Raw genomic sequence first — 24,018 nt, forward strand, 5'->3', positions numbered from 1 at the left:
AGAGTCCCCTGGAACTGGAATTATAGACTGTTCTTAGCCGCCATGTGAGTGCTGGGAATTGAACCCAGGTCCTCTTGCCAGGTGTGGTGGCACACACTTTTGATCCCAGCACTTGGGAGGCAGAGGCAGGGGGACCTCTGTGAGTTCGAGGCCAGCCTGGTCTACATAGTACCAGGCCAGCTGGGGCTACAGGGAGACCCTGTCTCAAAAAGACCAAAAAAATTTTTTATTTTTTAAGTGTATTCCCTGCATGTGTGTACGTGCACCCACGTTGTGCAATGCCCACGGAAGTCAAAAGGCGGCAACAAATACCCTGGAACTGGAGTTATGGACAGTGGTTACCCACCATGTGGGTGCTGGGAATCTGACCCAGGTCCTCTGCAAGAGCAGTCAGTGCTCTTAACTGCTGAGCTGTCTCTCCAGCCCTGGTTTTAACTTTTTTGAAAAATATATCTTTATGTGTATGAGTACATGTAAGTGCACCCATGTCATGCAATGTCCTTGGAGGTCAAGAGGGTGTTGGATCCCCTGTAACTAGTTGTTAGCCACCATGTGGGTGTCGGAAATCAAATCTGGGTCCCCCCACTGCAGGACCATCTTTCCAGCCCCAGGTTTTACCTTTCTAAATGAGTTTTGCCTGCAGGTATGTAAGTGTACCATGTGCATGCAGTGCCCCCAGAGATCAGAAGGCCCTGGATCCCCTAGAACTGGAGTTATGGATGCTTATTAGCCACCACGTGGGTGCTGGGAACTGAAACTAGGTCCTCTGCAAGAGCAGCCAGTGCTCTTAACCACTGAGCCACCTCTCCAGCTCTGTGGAAAAGTTATTTTAAGGTGCTAATTTATCAAATTTCTGAAAACTCTAATAACCTTAATGGTTTGAGGTAGCAAAAAGAAATCTGTAAAAATCTCTTTAAAAGCTTGCACAGTCCTGCCAAGTAGCACACACTAATAATCCCAGCACTGGAGAGGTGAAGGCAGGAATATCAGGAGTTCAAGGCCAGCCTTGGCTACAAAGGAAGTTAATCCATGCTACATAAGCCCATCTAAAACGAAAAGAAAAAAAGGGGTGGGGTGCTCAGAGTGGTGGCATGCACCTTTAATCCCAGCACTCAAAAGGCAGAGGCAGGCAGATCTCTGTTAAATTTGAGGACAGCCTGGTCTACATAGCAAGTCCCAGGCCAGCTGAGGCTGCACGGTATCTCAAGATTAAAATGATGGCATCCACTGTCTCAGCTGGAAAGTTGCAATCCTTTTTTCGAAGCTAAGTCTAAATACTTAATGAGCATATATGTAACCAATGGTTCTCTTTAGAAAGCCAATTTGAGGTAGGTTTCTTTTATTTCAGTATTGGATAGATCCATAAGAACATCTCCTTCCTGTAACAGCCTAACTTGAGACAAGCAACTTCTAAGTACACTTTCAGTGTGTATATTAAACTCTTGAAAATTAGCTGGGCCTGGTGGCACATGCCTTTGATCCCACGTGGAACTCTGTGAGTTCAAGGTCAGTCTGGTCTACATAGCAAGTTCAGGCCAACTGTGGCTACAGGGAGGGACCCTGTCTCAAAAAGACAAAAAAAATTTAAATGAACTCTTGAAAATTATGTAGCAGTTGGGGGTTCACAGTGCTGACCTTCAACTGTTCTCACTTTTTATCTACCTAGTAATAGAATGAACAGACAACTTGGATGCACAAGTAATGAATTTTTTAAATGTCATGGCTGTTATCAATTATCACTTTATTTCTGCTACAAAATTCACCAGAAAAAGGTACTGCAACAATCTAATATAAAGCAAATCTTTAACCAAAGAACATGGTATAGACCTTTAAAAATATTCATACTTTATCACAATAACTAGAGAAAAGTTTAACTCTATCATCAGGACCAAGCTGAAGTTTCTGAGGTAGTAGAGACAGATAACAGAAAGAGGGGGAGAAGGAGAGAAAAGGGAAAAGCTAGCTAGGGAGATGATCGACTTATCTGAAATGTAAAAAATGATTCTTTCAAAAGGGCACAGGAAGCTACATATCTTAAGAAAAAACAGTGTTCTACTTAAAAGTTAATTTTCAACTATACAGGAGCATAAAAATTACAGAAGAGCACTTTGGTTAACTCTCTACCTTCTGTGGCTCTATCCATTCATAAATGAGTCTCTATACATAAATGAGCACACAAATAGTTAAGATTATCATATATATTTCAGATTAAAATAAAATTATCCAAGTTATGGTCCCCTTATTCAAATGGTAAATATACCCATGCAGGAAGTCCAAATATCTTAACAGGAATTAAAATAAAATTGCATATATCATATTCCTTCAATAGTCTGGAAAGGCCTATTGCTTTTAACAAAATTAGTATTATCCATTCTAATACAGATATGTCAGGAGTACATAAACACAAGTACACCTGAAATACACCAGTGTTTAAACTTTTATTTCACACCATGCAAGATCAATTATTACACATTAAAAAGTGACAACAGCTATAAGCTGCAATTTTACATTTATACATTGGAAACGACCATTTTCAAAAGGTGAACATCATTACCATATTGTAACAATTAAGCATCAATTCAACTGCATACACCGATAAAGTTCACTATAAAAAAATTATTTTATAGCTGTCCACATTCTGTAATACTAATTCTTCGACTAACAGACCCTTTGGGAGAACCAAATGATTCAATCTTTCTCACAGTATCCATGCCATCCTTAACAAACCCAAATACCACATGCTTAAAGTCCAAATGTTCTGCTTTCTTCAGGGTTATAAAAAATTGAGAACTATTGGTATCTCGACCACGATTGGCCATGGATAGTAATCCAGGGCCGGTATGTTTCACATCAAAGTTTTCATCTTCAAATTTATCTCCATAAATGGACTGTCCTCCTGTTCCATCATGTTTGGTGATATCACCCCCCTGGAAATAAAAAAATATTTCTATTAATTGGAATATTGACTCAGATAAAAAAGAGAGAAATCATCACTAAAGGATAAATCCCAAACACCTAGCTTCTTTAAGAATGCATTTTGAAAACTAAGAAATCCTACTTTTGCTTTTTTTTTTTTTTTTGATTTATTATTTTTATGAGTGTATTACTCGTATGTGTATAAGTACACGCTTGTCCTACACTGCCCTCAGAGGTCAGAAGAGGGCATTGGATCTCCTGGAACTGAAGTTATGGGTGGTTGTTAGCTGCCATATTGGTGCTGGGAACAGAGCCTGAGTCTTCTGCAAGAGGAGCCAGTGCTCTTAACTCCTGAGCTGTCTTTCCAGCTCCCAAATACCTAATTTTGAAAGAAGTAAAAAGGCTGTTCCCTCATTCTATTTATAGCTGGTATAAAGTAACAGAAATCTAGACCCTTTCAGTTTGAATGTTCTGAGTATTAGATGATGATGCCAACTACTGTGTGGGAAAGCTGAATATTTTTTTAAGTGAGGTCAAGAAGAAAAAGAATTCCCAAAATTGGTGTGGTATAGTCTTAAAGAGATTTCAATTGTGATATGTATCGCAACACTTACTTGGCAAACAAAATCTGGAATTACTCGGTGAAAAATAGAGTTCTTGAAACCAAAGCCCTTCTCTCCAGTGCATAGTGCTCTGAAGTTCTCAGCAGTTAGAGGGACAATATTTGAAAATAATTCCATGGTTATACGTCCCAGTGGTTCACTATCCACACAAACATCAAAAAACACCACAGGATTGGTCTCTTTTGATAATTCAGCTGTGAGTGACACCTGTCCATTCTGGAGTTTGTATAAATTCTGCTGACACTCTTCAAATTTTCTCTTAAAACACTCAGCCATCTCCTTTGTTTTAAATCTCACTGCAAGTTGTTCTACCTTTGCTTCTCCATCTGTTGGGAAAATAAAATGACCTTAATATTAAAATAACTTACAGTCTTGTTGTTTATAGATTTCTGAAAACTCAAACTAAAAAGTAGCATTTCAATGTAGAAACTCACCAGCATAATCTGAAGCAGTCCAAACCAAAGCATTATTTGAAACATTTAAGGGTTTTAATTCCATTGTTTTGGTAATAACATGGTTTGCACACACTTTAAAGACCTGGTCTCTTCGCATCAGAATCCGGTAATAATTCTTTATTGTATGCCAAAGAATCTTTATATCTCCAATTCCTCGTTCCTTCCACTGATTGACATCTCGATCCCATCTATAAAGTTTGGCTCTCTCTTTGAATAAAATTTCTTCATCTTCTTCTCCAGATTTTACTTCGACCTATGACAACAGATGAGAAAATATATAAAGTGCTGTTTATAATAAATTCCAAGTTCTTTAGTATATATATAATAGCATTAACAGGTTTTACAGTATCATGATAACAAAATATCTCAGGACTAGTGGAACATTTGGTTTGGTAAAGGATATACAGTAAAGGCATGCTGCATTATTAAATATTTTTCTATTATATATTGTTAGATAGTGGCTCAAGCCACTATCCAGCACTCTGGAGGTTGATAGGCAAGAGTATTATTACCAGAGTTTGAGGTCAGTCTGGGTTACATAGTGAATTGCGGGGCAGGCAGTGCTATATAAAAAAAACTGCCTCAAAAAACTAACACCCCTACCCAAAAGTACTGATTATCTTAAAGAATAACAGTAATGACTGAGATTGAAAAAGTTCAAGATAATTTTTCTCAAACAATATTCTCCAAAGAATTTAGATTCTTGCTGAGTATTGGAAACATTTTATCCTCAGAATTACAAAAACAGATATGATGTTCTAAGAACATAGAAAAAAATATTTATGAGACAGCAAGATAGCTCAGTGAGTAAAAGTGTGTGTCACATAAGTCTGACAAGCTGAGTTCAATCCCATGATAGGAGAGAACCAACTCTCACCAACTCTTCTGACCACCACATACTACTTACTGTGATATGTGCATATATACATGCACACACATAAATAGTAAAAAGAAAAATATTTCTTTCCAACAATTGCATAAACAATTTACCAAGTGCAGCATGTCTACAAAAACTTCCAGACAAGGTTGAGGGTGTGTGCCTGAGTGATAAAGTGCCTGCCTAGCACAAGCAAGGCCCTGGGTACCCAGCACCACATGCCAAAAAATTCAAGACAATTTACACTTAGAAACTGAAAATCTAACAAATAGATCATAAATTACAAATCTTCTTAAAGAAATACAAATAAGGAAAAAGGAAAAAAAACAAGCCAGGGAAGTTGCTACTAAAATGTCCACTTCTTGACACATACCTCTGGTAGTGAGACTATTGGTTCAAAATGGATATCTTCATTATGAACAACTTCTTCATCGCTGCCATCTTCATCTTCACCATCCTTATTTGTTGACTGTGTTCCAAACACAGTTGCTCCAGTATTTGCCCACTGGAAATTTTTATCTGATGAATGAATGAGGATATACTAAACAACGGAATCTAATTTTTCAAATTTTACTTTTTATAGATTACTTCATCAGTGCACCTTATTTTCAACACACTTAAAATGTTTAACATGATATTGTTCTGATGATCTCAACCTCTACAGAACATTGCAGCGCATTTATAGGATCAAATACTGTTTTTAGAAAATGAAAACTAAAGTAAGGATTCATCACAGAAGAAAATACAAAGAAGAAAATGAAATAAAAAGATCTAAACCTATTTAACAAATAGAGTACGAAATAAAGCCAAAAGCTACTTCTTTTAAAAGGTAAGTACAAAAGAAGTACCTTCACATCCCAAGAACAAAACAAATAAGTAAAAAAAAACAAGAGATTAAGCCCACAATGATTTTTTATTGTTACTTTTATTTTATTGTATGTGTATGAGTGTAATGCATGCATGCAAGTGCACCTCTGTCGTGCAATGCATACAGAGGTCAAAAGAGGGTATGAGAGCCTCCTAGAACTGGATTTAACTGTCAGCTACCATCTGGGTGCTAAGAATCAAATCCAGGTCCTCTGTAAGAACCAACAGTGCTCTTAACCACTGAGCCATCTCTCCAACCCCAAAATGATGATTTATTAAGACAAGGTTCTTACCCGATACTTAAGTTTCATCCATTTCCTATTTTAGAGTGAAGCACTGACAAAATACTCCGAAAAGCTTACATTAAATAATAAGCAGCCACTATCTATTTTCGTGTGGCTTGGGGGGAGGGGGCCAGATAATTAACTTACTACCCACCATTTAATTCCAAGCTATTAAATAGATTAAAACAAAAGTACAAAAGCTTAGTATTAGTGAATTCCATGAATTCTAACGTAAAAGCAGTCACTTCTAAAAGTTTAATGTTTCTACAGGTAGCAGGATCTATATAAAAAAAAGTGTAAAAACATGAAATGAACTAAAATTTTTAATTTAGCATTCAATAAATTCTGTTCTCCAAACACCTTTTCTAATACTAATAAATTACAAATAGGAAGCAATCATTTCTATAAATCTATTTTAGACACATGTCACCAAAGTGGATTAAAATTAGAACACCACTGATAAATGAGAAAGCACATAAATTTATAAACTTACTACTACACAATTAATTAGTAGTCTTCTTTAAAAAGTCACAAATCCTAAAATATTAAATCAAATTTAAGAATACATACAGTTAAGGCCAGGTGTGGTGGTGCACGCCTTTAATCCTAGCACTTTCGAGGCAGAAGCAGGCAGATCTTTGTGAGTTCGAAGCCAGCCTGGTCTACATAGAAAAATCCAGGACAGCTGGAGCTAGATGGAGACCCTGTCTCAAAAAGACTCCCCCCCGCCAAAAAAAAAGGATAATGTTGTCAAAATAAGGGTTATTACAAAACTGAAAAACATATTTGTGTATCATTCATGTATCATTTCTTTCAATGACTTTCAACATGAAGAGAAAATCCTTATAGCTGTATCATTAATAATGGAAAAGCCCTTAATTACTAAAACACTAAGCAAACCAAGGACAGCAACACTTCACTTATAGTCACAAGACTGAAAGGATTGTTGGGATTTCTTTTTTTCCAGTTATACATGATTAGTATGATTATGAAAATATTTCCTTTTAATCTTACCTTTAGAACCAAAAGCAAAATCCCCAGAATTACTGGAAGCCAAGTCGGCAAATGATAGCCCTGTACTACTTCCAAATCCAAATAAAACCGTCTTACTTTCCCCTGGTAAAAAGGAAAAAAAAAAAAAATTTATTGCTTAAGATATACTTAACATCAAAGCCTTACACATAGGACCCAGAAGGAACAGTATTAAGACTTTCTATACTCCAGGGCAAGGGGAGGTTACAAATGACATTCTTAAAAATTGTACTATTTATTCTTCTAAAATGTTTTCAAATTCAAGCCAAAGATTTGCTTTGTTTTTCACAAACTATTTTTTTAATATCTTATTTTTTATTATTTTATGTGTATGTGTATTGTCTGCATGTAAGTAAGTACACCCATGCCGTGCAATGCCCACGGAGGTCAAAAGACACCGTCCAATATCCTGGAACTGTAGTTACAGTTTAGCTGCCATGTGGGTGCTGGGCATCAAATCTGGGTCCTCTGCAAAAGCAGCCAGGGCTCTTAACTATTGAGCCATCTCTCTAGTCCACAAACTATATTTTTTATGTTACAAAATGCATTCAGCTCCAAACTTATGCAGTAATATTAAGTTTACAGGTACTATTCTAAGCCAAATATATGCCAAAAATTGAGATGTAGAGCTATCCATACTATGCTAGATATACAACTTTATAGTTTTTTATACCCTAAAACAAGTAAATTTTAGGAAACATCTGTAGTAACTTTTTAAAAAATATATCTTAAGCTAGGTATGGTGGCACACGCCTTTAATCCCAGCAGAGGCAAGTGGATCTCTATGAGTTCAAGGCCAGCCTGGTCTATATAGCAAGTTCAGGCCAGCTGGGGTACCCTGTCTCAAAAAGACACACACACACACACACACACACACTATATGTAGAAATATATATAAATTATGTGTACATATTTATGTCTGTGTGTGGGTTTGTACACATGAGTGCAGTTGCCTGCTGAAGCCAGAAGAGGGCGTTGGATCCCCTAGAGACAGAGTTACAGGTAGTTGTGAGCGGCCCAGCATGAGTGAGAAGCCCCAAACTCAAGTCTTCTGTAAGAGCAGTTGACACTTGAACTAAACTTTTTCTGTGTTCTATACTATAAATAAGCTCATAAAAATCAAATGTATCATTTACATTTGTTCATCATAAGTTGGGGGTCTTGTCTGAATTCTAGTGATACATAGTTGCATGATCTCTGAAACTATTTTGCCCTACTTAATTCATCTGAAAAGATAGAGGTTTGGATATGAAGTTACTTTTGTCTTCCAGAGTATTAAGATTCTAATGTGTCCATACATATATTATTTGTGAGTCACTTAAGACTATTTCTGACATTAAAAAAAGGAATGTAGATAATGTACATGTATAAAGAAATACAATTTGCAAAGAGACTTTCTACCTCAAAAAGAATTAAAAGAGGGAGACATCAATGTTATTAGTAATTACTGCAACTGAAAAGGTAAGTTAGCAAGCTCTGAGGCTTGAAGAAATTTTAGTATCATAAAAATTTTAAGCTCCTACTTCTACTTCATATAACTAAAGCACTATGAATATGTTTGAGCGATATTTATGCAAACAATAGTCAAGTAAAAATATTGCCACCAAGAAAACTACCAAACAAATAAACTTGTCCTTTATTCTTAGGCAAATAGGATATTCCTGACATTTGTATTCCCTAATCACTTAAAATCTAATGAATGTATTCCCTAATAACCTAAAATCTAATGATAAATTTTTTACTGTCTTTATTGACAAGGCAGTATGACTCTGACAAAAACAAAAAATTTATGCTCCTACATTCACCTCAAAAATTTTCAAGTTCTTACCATGTACCATTAAAAATCTATCTCCTCACGCATATAAGCATTATCCTATATACTGCATGATATAAACACATTATCAATATTTACCTTGATTTGGGGGTTCTGCATCAGTTTCTTTTCTGGTAGTCAAATCTACAGGCTTGTCCACAATCCCAGAAAAAGATGAGCTAACATGTTTGGTGGGAGCACTTGGTTCTTCAGACTTACAGATAAAAGGTGTTATAACTTCAGTTCCACCTGTATGTTCATTACCAGCTGCATCAGTTACTTTCTCACTCAGGGATTTCTGAAAAGAGCAAAGAATAAAACAGTATACTAATAAGCCACCTATCCCTCGCCAAAAAAAAAAAAAGAGGAAGAAATAGGAAAATAGCAAACAGTTTATACAAAGTTTGGTATGTATTTATAATCTCTACAGCAACCAGTAAAAACAAAAAAAAAAAAAAAAAAGCAAGAAAATGAACAGTAATGAAAAATAAGGGGCAGGCACAACTAAAAGTAAACAATAAATTTAAACCCAATCACCTCACTAATTTAGTGAATGTTAATGATTAATCACCAGTAAAAAGGTTTTTCAATGAGATTTAAAACAAGAGGGGATGAAAGAGTTGGCTCAGTGGTCAAGAGCACTGGTTGCTGTTGCAGAGGACCCAGTTTCAGTTCCCAGGACCCACACGTTGGCTAACTGTCCATAACTCTAGTTTCAAAGGAATCCAATGCCCTCTTCTGACGTCCATGGATTCTGTACAACACAGGGGCAGTTACACACATGCAGTCATAACACTCATACGCATAAAAGTAACAAAAATTTAAAAACAACAAAAGAATCCACTCTGGGTTAGGGATTTAGCTGCATAAAGGGGGGGGGGGGGGTGAACACCACAGGGAAGGACCACAAACAGGACATGAACACAATGCTGCCCAAGGTGTGGGAAGGAACTTGAGAAGTTGAGTAGATAAAAGACTAAAAAAGAGTATACAACACACACACACACACAAAGAGAATTCTCTTTTTCAAACAAAGCAGACAAGGAAATTACAAGTGATGAAGTGTGACCAAAATGAAAGGATCAATTTACCCTCCTGGAATTGCAGAGTAAGAACAATCTTATATATGTCCCTCCATAAAAATCAATGAAAACACTAACAAAGATGATCAAAATAAATTCTCTCATCTACTTTAGAAATTAACCAAAGAACCACAGTAACCTAAGGAGGTTTTCATCAAACTGTGAACTTCAGTTTGCAATACTGACCTCCTCTCACTTCCCTCTATATATACTTCCACCCATCAATCTCAGTTCTGCTGTAGCTTATAAACCAATACCCAGGCAATCATGGTAGAAAGATCAGTTGGTGCCAGGCATCTGGACATGAAAGAAGAAATGAGATGAAAACCAAAGCATAACAGGCTTTTTAAGGCAAAGAAACCATTCTGGGAGGTTGGAGAGGTGGCTTATGGTTAAAAGCACTGGCTGCTCTTCCAAAGGACCCAGGTATGGTTCTCAGGATCAACATGGTGGCTAACAACTGTCCGTAACTAACAGTTCTAGGGAATCTGATGCCATCTTCTGACCCCCTTGGGCACTGCACAATACATGTGCACTTACACATATGCAGGCAATACATTCATACATATAAAATAATAATAATAAAATTTACTGAAAGAAGCCATTCAGTAGGATACTATCTATAATGGTATTCACTCGTTCCACATTTACAATAAGTCATACAAAGTACAACACCCAGAGCAATGCAAACTATGTAAACTAATGTAACTATGAATATACCAATAGGCCATAACCCAATTAAATGATCAATCAGTAACAGAATATGTAAAGCCATCTTTTTTAAATGGCATACAACTGTCCAATGCATAGTTGTTGTTTTTTTTTTTTTTAAAGAAAGTATGAAAAGTATTGATAAGTCATACAAAGTACAACACCCAGAGCAATGCAAACTATGTAAACTAATGTAACTATGAATATACCAATAGGCCATAACCCAATTAAATGATCAATCAGTAACAGAATATGTAAAGCCATCTTTTTTAAATGGCATACAACTGTCCAATGCATAGTTGTTGTTTTTTTTTTTTTTAAAGAAAGTATGAAAAGTATTGAGCTGAATAGAAGTGAGAACATCACATCTTAAAACTTACAAAATGTGCCTAGGGACATTCCATTTGCATAAACAATGACTATGGTCTTAAATCCATGCTTAAGCTTCCATTTTAGGAAACAGGAAAGGGGTAAAATAAACCCAAGGCAATAAAAAAAACAAAGAGCAGAAATCAATGGAATTCAACCTGGGGGCTGGGGGGACAGGACAGGAATGAAGCCAAAATCTGTTGGGGGGGGGCGTGCAAGCACCACAAAAGGGAGGGGGGCACCTAAGACAACAGAAAACAAGACAAATTCATCATATTAATGAGCTTCTTAACCAGATCAATAAAGAAATAGCAAAGAAGATAGGATAGTTCAATACTGAGCTTACATACATTAAAGAATTGATAATGGGGCAGGGGGCTTTCAGCAGTTAAGAGTGCTTGCTACTGCTGCAGAGGATCTAAGTTCAATTCCCAGTAGTACCCATGTGAGAAGGCTCACAACTGCCTGTAACTCCAGCTCCAAGGGTATTCAATGCCTCTGGCCTCTGCCAGCACCTGCACTCGTGTATGCATACCCACACATAAGACACACACATGCATATAGATAATTTCTAATAATTAAAAATAAGTCCTTTTTAGAAAGAACTAATAATAGGGGCCAGGAGTGGTGGCAAACATCTATAATCTCAGGACTTCAGAGATTGAGAAGGAAATATTCCAAACTAGTCTACAAATGAGAGCCTATCTCCAAAACCAAAAGTGATTAAGAATGGATTCTTCTACAATTCTACGGATAAATCTAACAACTCCTTCAAAGACACAATTAGAACTCCATCAGTAACAAAAGGATAACCTAAACAGATATTCTAAATAGTGTTCTCTTATAGCCTTTCACTTCTATAGTCTGGACCTTTAAGGTTTCTTTGGTTAAAATAAACACTTAAGTAGAAACATCAATCTGACACCATCTCTTTCAGAAAATAGAAGCACAGGATATTTTCCAATCCTTTACCATACTAGCATTAACATTTTATTTTTATTTTTGTGTATGTGTGAGATTGTATACATGTCAGTACAGGTGCCCAGAGGCCAGAAGAGGGCATCAGATCCCCTGGAGCTGAAGTAATAAATGGTTGTCAGCTGCCTCACATGAATGCTGGGAACTAAACTCCAATCAGTCCTCTGCGAGAGGCAAGTATACTAACTGCTAAGTCCTCTCTCCAGTTCCAGAATACCAGAAAACTACCAACCAATCTATCTATAGAACATAAATTTAAAAGGTAGTAACAAAACTTATGCAGACAGAACCTAAATGATACAATATTATAATATGCCAGGACCAAGTGAAGTCTTTCCCAGGAATGTCAGTATCATCCATAAATTTAACTAAAAGATCTGTAATTCTGCAGCAAGAGACAGTAAGAAGTGACACAACTTAATATTCAATTAGGGTTAAAAACTACACAAAACTACAAATATATCAAAGTAGGGTTACTGATAATATCAGATATAATGCAACTGTACAAAGAAACTTTAAAATCAACTTGTTTATATCCATAAAGAATCCTGGTGGCGTTTTTGAGGCTGATGTAATCTTAAATCTAATCTGTGTTTTAATTTTGGCCTTAATATCCTAATTATTTTGACTTCTAATCCATGAATAATGATTCTGGGTTGTTTTTTGTCTTTTTGGAGATAGAGTCTCCCGGCATCCCCAGCTGGCCTGGAACTAACTCTCACTATGTAGACCAGGCTGGCCTTGAGCTCACAAAGATCCACCTGCCTCTGCCTCCCGAGCGCTGGGATTAAATTTGCACCACCATGACCAGCTTTACTTGCTTGCCAAGGCCCATTATTACCACTCGATAAAATTTACTGCATCAACAAAGATGGTAAAGAGAACTGAAAGGAAAACAATGAAGACCGTCTAACCTGAGCTTTGTGAACTCTTTCAAGCTCCAACTGAAAATCCTCTCCATTTCCATTGTCCTCATCAGTATCACTGCAGAGGCCACAGAAAAATGTAGGTGGAAGTTTTAATGTATCTGCTTTTGCCTTCTCTTCAATGGTTGGCTTCTTTTCCCAAACAATAACACATTCTTTCTCATTATCTGAAAAAATCCATACAAGCAAAAGATACAATCAGATGAAATCCACCCAGGAACAAAAATGGGCAGTCTGCAGTCTTCAATCTAATTTATAAATGTAGGTAAAAAGGGCTGTTAATGCTTATGAGGCCTCACGGCCCACCACCAAAATGAACTAATGTTTTTCAACCACTATTATTTTTAAATATTTTAAATGACTATGAATATATTACATAAGTAAAACTGGTAAAGATGTAAAACATTAAAATTACATAAACTTAACATACCTGCTAGATTTTCATCCAGTGATCTACATTTTTCTGAATCATCCAAATAAAGTTTTCCGTTAAGTTTTCTGACAGCCATTTCAAAATCTTCATCTTCAAATATGATTAAATAAACGAATTTTAGTAGGTGGAAGGTTTTCTTAGCCCTCTCATGCTTGTACACTGCCTTCATTTCAGCACAGCACCATCTCCTGCTCCCACAACACAACATTCTATATCACAGCCCAATTAATCTTATTAGGACTTGGAGGGCATTCATAAGTGCCCAACTTAATAACCCTGTCACAGCATACAAGTATGTAAACTATCTGCCACCAGTAAACTATCTGCCTGATCTTTCTCCCATACCTTTAATACTTCTGGAATTATGATTACTTTCAATTTCCTCAAAACATATGCCTGGCACATAACCATTCTTTTAAAAAAGCTTCTTTAATGAATGTCATCTTCTGATTATATTAGTCAAGTTCTAAAAGTCTGGTTTTCATTTTGTTTTGAGATAGGATCTCACTCTACAGCTCAAGCTAGCCTGAACTCACTAAGTAGCTCAAACTGGCCTCAAATTTATGGCTATCCTACCTCAGCCTATCAAGTGCTGAAGATTACAGGCACGAGACATCATGTCTAACAGGGTCAAGTTGTAAATAATAAACGATATACTCGATTGCTAAGATTACAGGAAGAGTGATTTTAAGTAACAAAAGATTTACCATCCTCTTCTTCTTCACTAACATAATCTGGCATGTTCTGATAGCAGAAGAAAGTTGGAGGAAGTTGAAGTCTGGTTGCAAGGGCTTTTTGCTCGGGAGTCGGAGTCAGTTCATAAACAATTATAACATCATCATCTGAGAGGGGTTCTTCAGGTTCACTTTTCTCTTTTGCTGTAAATCAAGTCAAAAACCCTGATAAAACAAGGTGTTACTAGTATAACTAAAAATAAAGCATAGAATTTATCTATAAGTTAAAATAGCAAACTATTTTAATAAAAACACATACTTTGGAGTAAACCAAGCACTATAATCATGAATTGTAATTAGCAACCTGGTTTACTTTGTGTTCTACTAAAAACTCGTCAAGAACACAATTTTCAAAAATCTTGCTATAACTTACTAATCATTGAAAACAACTACTTATTTCTATAATCCAATTATAGGATCACACTTGGCATACTAAACAGTAATTCAGCAAAATATACATGCATTTACAACTTGAAGAAAATCTTTGGATTATCTGATAAGCAAAGATTAGTATACAAATGAAACGAATACAGAGCCAACCGGATTAGTTCCTATAGAGTTAACAACTGCAAAGAATGGCAGGTGAAAGAGCTGTACCCATCTTCTACATACTTCCAAATGTGAAACTAACATCCTGTGAGTCACACTGTAAGAATCTAAGAAAATTTCTGTGGCTAAAAACAACCTTAATTCACTGCCAACCAATGAAAAGTGCAAAAAATTAGGGAGAGAAAAGAAATCCTCTATGCAATCTGTTCTGGTCTATGAAGAATTTCTATCTAAAAGCACAGATAAAGTTAATCACTTGTGAAATATGCATGTACCAATTAGTACTAGGGAAGCATTATTTAAAGCCACAATGTCTAATACCGTAGCTTGAAAGGTGGTTAAACCAGACTGAGATACCCTCAAAGTATGAACATACATACTGGATTCTAAGGGCTTGGAACAACAACAAAAGAATGTGAAGTACCTTGTTTTTTAACTGATAAGAAATTTGAAATAATTTGCACATACACATCAAATTGAAATATTATTAAAATTGTTTTTTTCTTCTTCTTTTTGAGACAAAATCTCACTATTCAGCCCTGGTTGGCCTGGAACGCACTATGTAGATGAAGTTGGCCTCAATCTCAAAGACTGGGCCTCCCCTGTCCTGGAATTAAAGGTTTGTGCCACCATGCCTGGCCTGATTTTCTTTTATACCATCTATTTCTTTCAATGTTTTGTTTTCTATGTACCTCCTAGAAAACTTTAAATTAAACACACAGGTAATTTTACTTCTATTGGATGAATACTATAGAAAACCATTGGTCGTGGTAGCGCACACCTTTAGTCCCAGGCGGATCTCTGTGAGTTCAGAGTTCAAGGCCAGCCTGGTCTACATAGTGAGTTCCAGGACAGCTGGGGCTACAGGGAGACCCTATCTCAAAAAGACCAAAAAAAAAAAAGAAAGCTAGTACCCATCCTTATACCTAGTTAAACTTGCCTCTCTCTTTCAGTACTAGCAAAATTTTACTATTCATTTCCTAGCCAGACACTATAAAGAAACACTGTAAGAAAAAACTGTTTTTATATTTTCATGTGTGTACGTGTTTCCTCTGTGTGTGCACTCATGTAAAGAGGCCAACAGTCAACACTGTCTTCTTCAATCACTCTCCACCTTATTTTTTGAGATAATATTTCTCACTGAACCTGGATAACATTGTCTCTGAGTGGACATGGCCCAAGTCCCAGGAATCCTCCAGTCTACCACCCCAGCCCCGAGATTACAGTCTCAAGATATAGATCCTTATTGCAGTTCCACTAATACCTGGTTTAAAAAAAGACTTTGGGTAAATCAGACAGCCTTTCTAGACCTCAATTCTCATGTCTGAAGTCTTCTTAAAGTTCCCTGGAACTATGACATTGTCAGATTCCTAACAAAGAAAGATGCTTGCCCTGGAGCAGACTATTGGTAAATTAATCTTAGGCCAAGGAGCCTTAACCTAGAGCCCACTGAGACTGTATATAAGAATATACACTTTTCTTCGATCAAGTTCACATTCCTAACACAATTTGCTAAAGATTACATCCATAAGAATAAAGGCTTTTCTGAGCTGGGCGTGGTGGTACACACCTTTAATACCAGCACTCAGAAGGCAGAGACAGGTGAATCTCTGTGAGTTTTAAGGCCAGCCTGGTCTATATAGTGAGTTCTAGGCCAGGGAGGGACTGAGGGACTACAGGGAGACCCTGTCTCAAAAAGACCAAATAAATAAATAAATAAATAAATAAATAAATAAATAAATAAATAAATAAATTGAATAAATAAATAAATAATAGTTTCTGGAGCTAGAGAGATGGCTCAGCAGTTAAGTGCACTTGCTCCTCTTGCAGAAGACCCAGGTTCAGTCCCCAGAACCCATATGGCAGCTCATACTGGGATGAAACTCCAATTCCAGGAGATCTGCCAGTCTCTTCTGTTCTCTTCAGGCACCAGGTACACACATGGTACACATGCATGCATACAGGCAAACACTCATACACATAAAATAAAAATAAGTTACTCTTTAAAAAAAAAAAATTCTAGGAGTTTCCTTAGTTAGTATTAACTGGTATTCTTGAAAAAATGAAGGGGGACCAGAGAGAATATTCATTTGGCAAAATGCTTGCCTTATAAGAGAAGGACCCGAGTTTGAACCCTAGAACTTGCATTAAAAAAGCCAGGTGGCATCAATTTTGACCTTACTGTTTGTGAGGCAAAGCCTGATAAATCCCTCGAGTTCACTGGCCAGCCAATCTAACCTACTTGGCAAGTTCCAGGCCAGTGAGAGAGCCTGCATCAAAAACAAATTAGAAAGTTGACAGTGTCTAAGGAACAATATCCAAGGTTGTCCTCTATCCTACACATGTGCACACAGCACCTACACACAAACTTATACACATGATCATACAGTCACACAAAGGACAAAAAAAGTAAAACTCTAGATACCACTGCACTTGTTTGGCATACTCAAGATGACTGGACTTACCTTTCTAATTTGTTCTTAAAGGACTTCTATAGATTCTATACACTTGTTGTTCTAGTCAAACAACACTATTTCTACATATTTTTCTATAAATTATTTGTACTACATATGTAGCATATTAGTTATAGAACGGTGGCTGCAAAAATGAGGCCTACTTTCAAATACAGCATTCCTCTTAAACATAAAAAAAGAAATCCTTAACGGAACATGTATTAATATGCACGCTGATGCAAATATATTTATTTTGTTTTGAGACAAGGTCCACTAAGTAGCCCTAATTGTCCTTCAACTCAGAGAACATCTGCTTCTGCAGGGATTAAAGGCATGAGCAACCACACCTGGCTTGCCATCATATTTGAACACAGGCAGACATTAGTGGCTAAAGACAAAGGTTAGAAATAAAACACAGGTCTTCATTAAGCAGAGTTTAAAAAAAGAGAATAAGCTAGAATGAAGCAAAAAACTGAAAAAAAACATAAGACAGCAACCAGCACATTTTTAAAATAGTATTTAAGGTTGTTCGTTGCACCACCATTCAAAAAGTATGCTTCATAAAACAGCATTCTCTAACATGCACATTGTAGTGTTAAGTACTTCAATTCCACAGTTACTTTGCTAAGGACTACCAGCTGCTCGTCACCTCACACTGAGAATACTCATTCTATACCTTTGTTCTCAGGCTGTGAGGTAGTAGTGCTGGTCCAAAAGGCCATTGGATTAGATTTAAAAAGGCTAAAATTAAATCCTAGAAAATAGAGAGTTATTTCATTTAACATTGTGAGACAAAAATGAGTATGATTCTTAAAATATAAAAAGTCAGAATCCTCAATTTATACCAATCTGGTTCTCTTACATATTCTTAACTTATCCCCATGGTCTCTTTCTTTGCTAATAAATGGTGGAAAACTAACTCATATAACCTACCTCAATCTATGCTTCAAGTGATTAAAAAAAAAAAAGAACATTGAAGAATCAGCATCAAAAACTCGAGTTACTGCTCATGATTGAAGGAGATGAGTTTCTGTGTTGTACTGGGTTCTTCTGTTCTTCCTTCCTAATGAACTCTTAACTCACCATCTGTTAGTGTGAATACTCACTAGTAAACTTATTTAGGAATTAAAACTATCTGCTCAAATATTTTTGAGTGTTCACAAACCAGTGTTTATGACACAACTTTGACTAAAATATTAGTTCCTACAAAGAATCTGCATCAAGGTGCCTACAAAAAAATATGCTTAATGCTAACCACTAAGTACTTACCCTTTTCTGGTGTTTTAAATGTGTAACTACTTGAAGATTCCTCCTTTGGAAAAGAAACAAAGTTTTTGACTTTGCCATCTGAAGATTGTTTGGTATCAGATTTCTGCGGCAGATCGCATTTCTTAGGTTCCACTTTTTCAGATCCACTCTTGGCTACTGAAGTCATTTCACTACTGCTACTTTTCAAAGGTGCATTAAAACTAAATCCAAACAAAGATCCAGTGGCTGAACTGTTGCCAAATGCAAATGGTTTTGATTTTTCACTACTAAAAATGCTTTTAACAGACTCTGAGCCAAATACAAACTTTGGAGGAGAAACCACTGCTTTTGGTGGTGTTTCAGAAGTGCTAGGTGCTTCTCCAGCTTCTGAAGCTGAATCTACTACATCATCACTCTGAATTACATCTGTCCTCTCTCTTGTAGTTTCTTCTAATACAGCTACAGCAATTTTGCCACATGGTGACTCTCTAGGAGCGTTCAAGTGAGAAACATATGGTGTTATCAAAGAATCTTTTTCTTGGGCTGTTTTTGCTTCATCAAAAATTTTCTTAAATGAGTCTGCAATGTCCTGTAGTTTAAAACGAACAGCTAAATGTTCTACTTTCCTTTCTCCATCTGCAAAATCACATGCGGTCCACACCCACACTCTTTCTGTCCCTTTCATATTTTGCAAAGTCATGTCTGGAGTTATTCTGTGATTGGCACAAAGTTTTAATACCTGGTCTCTTCTCATCACTATGCGAACCTGCTTATTATCGTAATTCTGTAAGATCTTTATATCACCAATGCCTCTTTCTTTCCATTGACCAACATCTTTATCGTATCTATAGAGTTTTGCTCTATGACTAAAAACAACTTGCTCATTTTCCTCACCACTGGATACTTCAACTAGATCAGGTAAAGGTACAACAGGTTCAAAGTACTGTCCATCTCTCTCTTCTTCTTGAGTAACATCAGATTCTTCATCTGTGCCAACTGAGGTTCCACTCTGGTTCAATTTGGCAGGAGATTTAGATGGACTCAAAGCAGATTTAAAGCTAAAGTTAAATCCCGTAGTTGACTCACCAAAGCGGAAGAGGTTTTTTCTCACAGGGCTGCTTGCCAATGGAGAAGCATGTACTGAGCTACTGCTTACACTGTCATCCAAAGCATCTTCCCTTAAGTCATAATTATCCCATTCTAAGGTGGGCCCAGTGTTCTCAGTACTTTGCTTGACTATTGCGTCTGAAGCACTGGAAGCATCTGCACCTGAACTTGTATTCTCTTCCTCAGTGACCTTTACTTGATCATTTGTCAAAAATGTTTTGAAATCTTTTAGTCCACTCTTCATTTCCTCAGCTCTCTGTATTAACTTAGCAGCTCTACCAGTATCTACAAGTTTATGCGGAGTTTGAAGTGGAATATCTAGTAAGAGTCGCTGACACTCCTCAAATTTCTGCTTGAATTCTTCCGCTAGCTCTGGTGTTTTAAATTTTGCAGCCAACTGCTCCAGTTTGGCATCGCCATCTGAGAAATCACTAGCTAGCCACATCCACGCTCTATCTGATCCTGAGAGAGGTTTCAGATTCATTGTAGTGGTTATCCAATGATTGGCACAAACTTTTAGTACTTGTTCTCTGCGCATCAGCATTCTTAGTTTGCCATTGACTTCATTTTTGAGAATTTTTAGGTTCCCCAAGCCCCTTTCTTTCCACTGACTTATCTCAGCATCAAATCTAAATAATTTCACCCGCTGTGAATACAAAACTTTTTCATCTTCTTCTCCTGTTACAAGTTCCACTTTTTCAGGCATTTGCACTACTGGCTCAAAATGGATGTCATCAATGTCCTCAGTTTTATAGGCATCATCATCTTTCTCAGAATCAGCAGAAGTATTTGCTTTCTCGGTCATTCTGCTACTTTGTGATGAGAACAATTTTTCTCCTGCACCTGAAAATCCCTTGAAATTAGGGTCTTTCTTGCCAAATTGAAATCCTTCTCCCGAAGTTGACTTTGCAAGATCTGCAAACGTGAAAGTGCTACTTGTCTGACCAAAGATCACACCACTAATATTCTTCTGACTGCCAACATCCTGAGCCTGCAAACTATTATCATTTTCAAGACGCTTTTCACTCTTTTTTTCTTGATTTCCCTGTTCCTGAATGCCAAATTTAAGCCCACCAGGAGACACAGGGATGGAAAAATTAAATCCTTCTTTAATTGACTTAAAATCTGTAGAAGAACCTTGAAATGTAAATGAAGGCACATTTTCCTGTTCCACATGCCCAAATTTAAATCCTTGTTCTGTTATGCCAAATTTAAAAGATTTTTCTGGAAAGTTATTTTTAAATCCTGTTCCTGCTTGACTTCCTGCAGACTCATTTAACTGCATTTTTGAGCCCACTGTGAAAGCTGAAGGAGTTGGTTTGGAGGCATCACAAGCTATACATTTTAAGGAGGAGCTTTCATTTTGTACAAAGCAAACACTACACTCCCACTGTCCTTCCTTTTTGGTGAACAATCCTTCAAATCCATTCTTTGAAGACTTGCTTGTCTCTGAAGAGGCAGGAGCTGGATGAGCAGGTGTAGGTTGACTCTGTTTATTTGGGTTCTGACAAGCAATACACTGAGTAGCACTTGCTTCATTTCGGACTAAGCACAAGCTACAATCCCACTGTCCTTCCTTCTTGGTGAACATTCCTTCAAATCCACTTTGGGGAGCCTTGTTCACCTCTGAAGTGCCAAACTTAAAAGAGGCAGCTGCTGGAGCAGCAGTTGATGGACCCGGTTTCACAGGATTCTGACAGGCAGCACATTTTGTAACATTTCCTTCATTTCTCATTGAACATGAACTACAATCCCATTGTCCTTCCTTTTTAGCAAATATGTCCTCAAATCCACTCTTGGGAGTTTTGGTTACATCTGAAGTACCAAACTGAAAAGAGTCAGATGCTGAAACAGAAGATGAAGGTTGAGGCTGTTTTCTTGGACACTGACAAGCCACACATTTTGTAGAGCTTCCTTCATTTTGTACCAAGCATATACTGCAATCCCACTGGCCTTCCTTTTTAGAAAAAACAGATCTGAAATCACTGTTAACAGACTTGGGAAGATCTCCCTGGCCAAATTTAAAAGTAGTTTGAACAAATGAAGATCCATTTTTCTTAGGAGACTTTGTATTCTGGCATGCAATGCACCTAGATACAGTAGGTTCATTTCTTACTAAACAAATATTGCAGTCCCAGTGACCTTCTTTTTTTGGAGTCATCGAAGCAAATCTATCTTGAGCGTTTTCTGGGCTAGTTTTAGGAGCAAAACCACTTTCAATTAATGGTGGTCCTAGGAGCTCTTTATTACTGTTTGGGTTTAGATTTTGGCATGACACACATTTCTTAGCAGTTGCAGCATTCTTTAAGGAGCAGCTGTTACAATGCCACCAAGACCCTTCTTTCTTTGCAAAGTTTCCAGCATCAGATTTGCAAATATCCTTGTTATCATGATTCATTGATTCTTTTACCCTGATAGTATGATTTGGTGCTGTGGGTACATTTGTTCCTGAGGCTTTTAAAATGCTCTGGGCCTCTTCAAATTTACACTTAAATAGGGCTGCTTCCTCAGGAGTTTTGAATCTAATGGCAAGCTGTTCAGGTTTTGGCAACTCATCTGCATAATCAAGAGCATGCCAAACAAAAGATCTATCCGAGCCAGCATTTGGTGTCAGCTTCATATCTGGGCTTATATAATGATTTGCACAGATTTTCAACACTTGCTCTCGTCTCATTAAAAGGCGAATTTTACCAGATGTTTTATGCCTTAGTATTTTTACATTGCCTATCCCACGTTCCTTCCATTCCTTGGATTCACCATCAAAACGGAACAATTTTGCCCTATTACAGAAGAATTCTTCTTCATCTTCCTCACCCGTTTTTACTTCAATCTTGTCAGGAAGTGGTACAACTGGATCAAAATGAGGGCCATCATCATCCTCATCCCCATGAGCACTTCCTCCATCTGTTTCATGATTTTTATTAGCCGGCTCCGGAGCAGGTGTTCCAAATACAAACTTTCCAGGACCGTGAAAAGTAAACATATCATCACTTCGGCGAAAACCAGAATTCTTCTGCTGATTTGGGCCCATATTTTCTGTAAATGAGAGCCCAGACACATTTTTGCTTCCAAAATTGAATGTATTCCGAGGCCCAATGGTTTGACCAGAAATTGGTTTTGGCCCACTATAGCCATCTCCTTGCAAAGGTTTATCTGAAGTCAGGAGACCCAAAAGACTTTCACTATTACTATAAGCTGTTGAAGGGGGCTGTGTCACAACCTGTGGTGATGAAAATGTGAAGTCACCATCATTTGATTTGAAATTTGAGTTAAATTTAAAAGGAGTTGGCTGTGTTGTGTGCGCTGGAGTGGTCATAGGCGGCCTTATTCCTTCACCCGGCATTGGCTGAACAAAATTAGATTTTCCAAATTCTATAACCTTGGATTCTGCTGACCTTGAAGCATGAGCTACAACTGGAGGTTTTGTGAAATATCCTGGTTCTGGCAAAGGTGGATTTGTGCTTGTCTGTTGAACATTGTAATTAAAGTAATCATCACCCCTGGGTGACAGAATTCCTGTTGCAGGAGATTCAAAACGCAAGGGAGGACCATACATCTCCTGAGAGAACATACAAGCAGATGAACTTTGCACTGGTGGTGTGTGCATCTGTTGTGGATAGGCATAAATATGCTGTTGGGGTGGAAGCCTATTCATGCCATAAACTGGACCCTAAAAGAAAAAGTTAAAATATTTTATAAACTATTCACAAAACTATAAAGACCTATATACAAATCAATTCTTACAAACCTCAAATAAAAATATTATTAATAGGTAAAAAAAATAACACTTTACATATCATTAAGAAATAGTAACATTACTACAAAGATATCTGCATATATACTTGGCATGTAATGAAAACTAATGAGGTAGCATCTTTAAAATCTATACCTACAATAAAGAGAAAAAAAAACTTCATTACTAAACAATTTAACAAATGATGTTAACAATAATGACGGTGATTAAGTTTTATTTAACATTTACTAATATATCAGCTGGGCACTCCTCTAATTTTTTTTTGGTCTTTTTGAGACAGGGTCTCCCTATAGCCCCAGCTGGCCAAGAGCTTGCTATGTAGATCAGGCTGGCCTTGAACTCACAAAGATTCCCCCTACCTCTGCCTCCTGAGTGCTGGGACTAAAGGCATGTACCATCATGCCTGGCTTTATTCTAAATATTTTATCTCATTTTATTATTCCCCCAATTCTATTACTATTCTCATTTTAAATATGAGGCCTAGGATGTGCAGAGATTAAGGAATTTGTCCAGGGTCACAATAAGCAGAACAAGGGACAAATGCACATCCCCCTCCCAAGCCCTCTGTCCTGAAAAACCTCATGTTCAACTAATGTTATAATATCAAGTTGTGGTCAACAATATGTAAGCATACCAGGTGCAGCAAAGCAAAGGTATACTAATCCTATTTCTTTCACAGTATAATGTAAAAGCCTCAAAACTACTAGTACTTCTACTTTAAAAATATTCCAAGTTTCAATGTACTGCTTAAAACACAAAAAGAAGATAACTAAGAAGTATAATTTCTGTATCTGAAAATAAATTTAA

At 37.0% G+C, this 24,018-nt stretch overlaps 1 protein-coding gene across 1 annotated transcript in view; it reads right to left on the reverse strand.

Moving 5' to 3' along the window:
• Nucleotides 1–1,702: 1,702 nt before the first annotated feature.
• The window catches only part of LOC103745619 (E3 SUMO-protein ligase RanBP2), a 61,776-nt gene continuing 39,460 nt past the window's right edge, over nucleotides 1,703–24,018 (reverse strand). Inside the window, exons 20-29 of the mRNA XM_008847570.2 lie at nucleotides 18,372–23,127; nucleotides 14,074–14,244; nucleotides 13,364–13,456; nucleotides 12,922–13,100; nucleotides 8,967–9,165; nucleotides 7,037–7,138; nucleotides 5,245–5,390; nucleotides 3,974–4,247; nucleotides 3,531–3,865; nucleotides 1,703–2,927 (exon numbers count right to left, since the gene is read on the reverse strand). Of these exons, the coding sequence (XP_008845792.1) occupies nucleotides 2,622–2,927; nucleotides 3,531–3,865; nucleotides 3,974–4,247; nucleotides 5,245–5,390; nucleotides 7,037–7,138; nucleotides 8,967–9,165; nucleotides 12,922–13,100; nucleotides 13,364–13,456; nucleotides 14,074–14,244; nucleotides 18,372–23,127 (6,561 nt within the window). The 3' untranslated portion in view covers nucleotides 1,703–2,621. The remainder of the gene's footprint in view (nucleotides 2,928–3,530; nucleotides 3,866–3,973; nucleotides 4,248–5,244; nucleotides 5,391–7,036; nucleotides 7,139–8,966; nucleotides 9,166–12,921; nucleotides 13,101–13,363; nucleotides 13,457–14,073; nucleotides 14,245–18,371; nucleotides 23,128–24,018) is intronic.

This window comes from Nannospalax galili, unplaced genomic scaffold, assembly GCF_000622305.1.
Source record: "Nannospalax galili isolate Female #2095 unplaced genomic scaffold, S.galili_v1.0 scaffold323, whole genome shotgun sequence".
In the NCBI taxonomy this organism is placed as follows: domain Eukaryota; kingdom Metazoa; phylum Chordata; class Mammalia; order Rodentia; family Spalacidae; genus Nannospalax; species Nannospalax galili.